The 5,831-nt window shown below is 50.5% G+C and overlaps 1 protein-coding gene across 9 annotated transcripts in view; it reads right to left on the bottom strand.

Moving 5' to 3' along the window:
• Window positions 1-5,831, bottom strand: part of ARHGEF1 (Rho guanine nucleotide exchange factor 1) — a 42,214-nt gene that overhangs the window by 20,195 nt on the left and 16,188 nt on the right. For all 9 annotated transcript variants that reach the window (XM_006141998.2, XM_006141999.2, XM_006141993.3 and 6 more), the window contains 6 exons: window positions 1,458-1,604; window positions 1,078-1,160; window positions 761-886; window positions 542-656; window positions 345-445; window positions 178-255 (listed from right to left, as the gene is read on the bottom strand). In XM_006141998.2, the coding sequence (XP_006142060.1) occupies window positions 178-255; window positions 345-445; window positions 542-656; window positions 761-886; window positions 1,078-1,160; window positions 1,458-1,604 (650 nt within the window). The remainder of the gene's footprint in view (window positions 1-177; window positions 256-344; window positions 446-541; window positions 657-760; window positions 887-1,077; window positions 1,161-1,457; window positions 1,605-5,831) is intronic.

The raw sequence follows: 5,831 nt of genomic DNA, 5'->3' as shown, positions 1-5,831 counted from the left end.
GGAGAGATGGTCAGGGGCTGCGATTGCAGTCGGGGGTCTCGGCTGGGAGTGAGGAGGGGTCAGAAGCCCGGCCCCCGGGGTACAGTTAGATGGGCAGGTGGGCTGTAGCCTATCATAATCCCCGGGGCAGTAGGGCCAGGTTGGCCAAGGCGTTGGGAGGGAAAGGCAGTGGGCTACCTTGAACTCGCTCAGCATGGGGTCATTGCTCTGTTTCAGGTGAGACAGGTCCAGGCGCCGCTGATAATCCTTGAGCCGCTGTGGTAGAGAGGGGGTGTTACTGGGACAAGCCAAGCACTATGGGGACCTCGTGGGGGCCAAGGCGAGGGGGCCAGGCCCAGGCTCACCAGCAGGTCCTCCATGTCACGCACGGCTTGGTTGACATGGTGCAGAATTTCCCGGCAGCACTCGGCCGCCAGCTCCACCTTCCCCCGTTCTGTGGGCTCCTCTGTGGGCAAGGGAGAGACCAGCTTGGGTGAACCCCCAACCGGGAAGGTCCTGCTTATGAGGTTAGAGAAGGACCTGGCCAAGGCAGGCTGCGCACCTGTGTTCTGGGCAATGCTCTGCAGGAGCAGCGGGTACTTGGTCAGCCGCTGCATCTCTGTGGGGATCATGTCCTTCAGCTGCAGGCGGCGGCACCGTGGGCGGCTCTCGGCCTCCTGTGAGCAAAAGGACGCTCCGAGGGTTCAGCGTCGGGCTGGCCTCGCACAGGGACGCCAGCCCCGTGCTCCCCTGGGACTCTGGAGTCCAGCCCGGGCCTCACCTGCACGAAGGCACAGAACCGAGGCTCCTTGCGCTGTTTGGCTTTGAGCTGCTCTAGGGCGAATGACTGGCGGCTGCAGAAGCGGGAGGAGATTTTCTGGAACCAGGAACCCTCGGCATCATCAAACTACAGCGAGAGTCACGTCTCAGGCGGGATTTGGACAAGAAGTGGGTCTCAAGTGAGGACGGAGCCTAAAGGACGGGCCTGTTGGCCCAGACCCCTGGCACTTGGGGGACGTTGAGCTCTGGTGCCCTGCAGGCCTGGATTCCAGGTCACCGGCTAGGAGGAGGGCACGGGGGCGGGCTGGGCGCCCTCACCCGGGCCAGCAGGACGTCTCCGATCTCCTGGATGAGGTAGCCACTGTCCTGCCTCCGTTTCATCAGGCGATCGAGGAACAGGGCTGCAGGGGGCCGTGGAGGAGGGGGAGCTCTGTTAGGGCCTGCGAGATCAGAGAACCTGGGAGGGTCTGCATCTGTCCCGGGGCCAGTGGGCCGGGGCCCTACTCTCTCATGTGCCCACATGGATGGGTATCTCCACCGCCCGAATGGGAACTCTCGGGGTCCGGGATAGGATGTCCCTCAGAGGCTGCCGGGAGTAGGCACTCAGGGAAAATGTTCTGGTCTGGGTCTGCCACCACGCAAGCCTTGAAGGTGGAAGACAGAGGTGGGGCGCACATAGGGGCCGCCCCTGCACTCACAATGCACCTCGATGAGCTCGTCCAGGCTGGGGAAGATGTTCTGCAGCTCCTCCAGGGAGAAGAAGCCGCCGTCAGCCATGGGCTGGTAGAAGAGATCGTGCAGCACCCGTAGCATGCGCACATGGGCCGCCTCAGTCACCAGCAGCTCTGCAGTCACCAGAGCAGGGAGCATCAATAGGGGTGCACGCTACAGTGGCAGGGAGGGGGAGGGGACACTTCCTAGAAGCTCAAGGAGAGCTGGGGCCAGCAGATGGCATAATGGTTACGTCGCTGGACTCCCATGTAGTTGACCACAGTTTGAATCCTGGACCCAGAGACTTCAAACTCACACTGGGTGCACATGCGTGTGTGCCCGAAATCCTGAGAGGAAAATGGAGAAGGGATACTGTGGTGGGGCCATCAGCCATGGAGGGTGATTTCTCCCTTTTTCTCTCTGCCTATCTCCCCAGAGAGCACACGTACCCAATAGCAAAAATCTCTTTCAAGAAAAAAGAAGCTTGGGAAGGGTTGGAGGGGCCCACATGGAAGGTTCAGGGTTTGCCTCCAGAAACCTCCCTGGGTACATGGGCATGTATGTGCCCAGGATCCATGGTGGCTGAGGCTGAGGGTGGACTGCAGTGTCAGAACCCTGTTGGGGTGACTGTCTCTTGCTCATGGAAGGAATAAAAACACTTTAAAAGAAATTGGTGGAGGGGCTAGCAGGTAGCATGGTGGTTAAGACACTGGACACTCCCACATGGCTGACCAGGGTTTGAGTCCTGGACCTGGTGGCTTGCTTTTTCACTTTCCCTCTCTCTCTCCCCCTCTTTCTCTTTCTGGTCAAATGAAAATAAATGAATGATTAAATAAATAATTCTTAAAAAATAAATAAAAAGAAAGAAATTAGTGGAGCAAGGGCAGGACTCTACTTGGGTGGAGTCCTTTGCCCCCTTAAATGGCCATTGATTCCTCCACCCAGTCATTCCCTTCCTTCTGTAGCAGCCAGCTCAGGTGACCAGTGCTCCCGACTTGCTGGCCATGGAACCTTCCATGATAAAGCTGGGAAGTCCCAGGCAAAGCAGAACTAGCTGCTCGCCCTATGACCTGTAAGTTTAGTGACTAACTGGCCGTCCACCCTCAGCCTTGGTTTTCCCTCGGTCCAGTAACTCCTTCTACACACGAGTTGTAGCCAAGATGCAGGTGGGTGCACGAGTGAGTTCCAGGCCCCGGAAGTGCCCTATGACTAAAGGCATGACTTTTTCTGTTAGGCAATATTTTCCTGGCGAGAGAAATAGCCGTTGTCTAACGTGGTAGCTGCTAGCCACGTACAGCTCTTTACATCTTTTTAAATTTTTTTTTTTTAAAGAGGTTTTTGCTATAGGGCGTGTGTGCTTGCCAGAAAGACAGACAGAGACAGAGACAGAAAGTGAGAAATCACCCCCCAGGAGGGATGGCCATGCCACAATCCCTTCTCCATTCTCCTCTTGGGATCTTGGGCACGCACACACATGTGCCTGGCGTGAGTTTAAGTCACTGGGTCCAGGACTCGACTGGAACTGAACTACGTGGGAGTTCACCGACATAGCCGTTACGCTAACTGCTGGTCCCAACATCTTTTTTTTTTTTTAAGAAGTATTTTATTTAACTTTTTAAATTTATGTGTTCATTTATTTATTTATTTATTTTGACCAGAGAGGGACAGAGTGAGAAAGAGAGAGAGAGAGGGAAAGTGAGAAAGGAAGCCACCAGGTCCAGGACTTGAACCGCAGTTGGCCATGTGGGAGTCCAGCTCTCCTATCCACCACACCACCTGCCAGCCCCATGGTCCCAACATCTTAATTAATTAAAATGAGATGAAAGGGACCAGCAGATGGCATAATGATCATGTCGCTGGACTCCCACAGTCGGTTGTGGGTGGAGTTCCAGGCCTGGCAGCTTAAAACTCATGCCAGGTTGGGGCCAGCAGGTGGCGTGGTGATTAAGGAGCTGGACACTCCTACATAGTTGACCACAGTTTGAGTCCCGGACCTGGTGGCTTGCTTTCTCACTTTTTGCTGTGTCTGTCTTTCTCAGGTCAAATGAAAATAAATTAAATTAAATTAAAAAACACAAAACAAAACAAAACCTCAAGCCAGGCGCATGTGCGTGTGTGCCCAAGATACCAAGAGGAGAAAGGATTACAGTGTGGCCATCCCCCGGGGGGGGGGTGATTTTTCACTTTCTGTCTGTTTCTCTTTGTCTCTCTGGAGACAAAAGCTATATAACAAAACAAAACAAAAAATCTCTAAAAAAAAAAAAAAAGAGAGAGATGAAGGGCCAGCCTGTGGTGTGGTGGTTAAAGAAGCTGGATACCACAAGGTCAACTATACAGTTCAAATCCTGGATCTGGAGGCTTGGGAAACATGCCAAGTGCATGTGTGCATGCATGCCCCACACATCCTGAGAGGAGAATGGAGAAGAGATTATGGCATGGCCATCCTTCCTAGGGTTGCTTTCTTACTTTTCTTCTCTGTCTCTGGTGAGCATGTGTGCTATCTAGCAAAATAAATAAATAAATAATAAATAAATAAATCAGTTATCAGGGACCAGATGGCTGTGCAGCAGTCATGCCATACGCTGTGAGGCTGACTCATGTGGGAAGGTTCCAAGTTCACGCCCAGAGACCTCCTGCATGCCCATGATCTAGGCTTCTGAGGCTGGGGGTGGACTGAGGCATCAAAATCCTATTGGAGGGCCAGCAGGTGGCGTAGTGGTTGAGTCGCCGGACACTCCCACATGGCTGACCACGGTTCAAGTCCTGGACCTGGTGGCTTGCTTTCTCACCTTCCTTCTCTCTCTCTAGTCAAATGAAAATAAATGACTGAATAAAATTTAAAATAAAAACAATTCTTTCAAACAAACGAACAAACAAGCAAAAAAATCCTACTGGGCATCTCTCTAACTTTCTCATTTCTGAAAGAAAAAAATAAGTAAACTTAAAAACAAAAAAGAGTGGGACCAGCAGTTGGTATGGTGGCTATGTTGCTGGACTCCCATGTAGTCAACTGCAGTTCAAGTCCTGGGTAGTCAACCGCGGTTCAAGTCCTGGACCCGGTGGCTTAAACTCACGCCGGGCATGGCCATTCACCCTAGGGATGATTTCTTGCTTTCTGTCTCTCTGTCTCTCTCTGCTTTTCTGGTGAGTGCACATGCCCTATAACAAAAATCTCTCCAAAAAAAAAAAAAAAGGAGGGGCGTGGTGTGGTGGTTAAGGTGCTGGACTCCAACATGGCCGACCACAGTTAAGAGTCCTGGACCTGGTGGCTTACTTTCTCACTTTCCATTGCTCTCTGGTGAATAGTAATAATAAATAAATAAAACTAAATAAATAATTCTTTTCAAAAATCTGCAATTAACAAAGCAAAACCAAAATTTGGTATTCACCTATATCCACCACATTTCTTTCCTTTTCTTTTTTTTTGGGAGAGGTTTTTGTTATAGGGCACGTGCACTCACCAGAAAGACAGAGAGAGACAGAAAGTGAGAAATCAACCCCCATGGGGGATGGCCACGCTGCAGTCCCTTCTCCTCCATTCTCCTTTTAGGATCTTGGGCACGCACACACATGCACCTGGCATGAGTTTAAGCCACTGGGTCCAGGACTCGAACCGCAGTTGACTACACGGGAGTCCAGTGACATAGTCATTATGCTAACTGCTGGTCCCTATCCACCACATTTCTAATACTCAGCAGCCACATGTGGCTGGAAGTTACCGAGTTGGTCAATGCCAATAAAGCAGATTTCCATCATTCTTCCATCAGATAGTTCCACTTATGTTTTTATCCTATCCGTAAAGGATCTGTGACCCAGAAAGTATTTACTTACTTGCTCTAAAAATTCCTTTTAAGAGTTTAGAATTTTTAGAATGAATTTTAATTATTTACATTTTTAAAGAATTATTTTATTAACTTTATTTACTTATTTAAATTTGATCAGGGAGGGACAGAGAAAGAGAGGGAGAGGGAAAGTGAAAAAGCAAGCTACCAAGTCTGGAACTCAAATCGTAGTTGGCCATGTGGGAGTCTAGCACCCTTAACCACCACGCCACCTGTTGGCCCTTATTTATTTTATTTTCAGAGAGATTTTTGCTACAGGGTGCATGTGCTCACTGTAGAGACAGAGAGAAAGTGAGAAATCACCCCATAGGGGGGATGGCCATGCCACAATCCCTTTTCCTTTATTCCCTTCTTTGGATTTTGGGCATGCATGCACATGTGCCTGGCATGAGTTTTAAGCTGCCAGGTCCAGAATTTGAACTATGACTGACCATGTGGGAGTCCAACGACATAACCATTACACCATCTGCAGGTCCCAGTTATTATTATTTTTTAATTTAACCAGAGAGAGAGAGAGAG

The sequence above is a fragment of the Tupaia chinensis genome, unplaced genomic scaffold, assembly GCF_000334495.1.
Source record: "Tupaia chinensis unplaced genomic scaffold, TupChi_1.0 Scaffold000067_1, whole genome shotgun sequence".
Lineage (NCBI taxonomy): Eukaryota > Metazoa > Chordata > Mammalia > Scandentia > Tupaiidae > Tupaia > Tupaia belangeri.
Note: the sequence above shows the minus strand (reverse complement) of the source record. Positions and strands in the feature narration are given on the sequence as shown.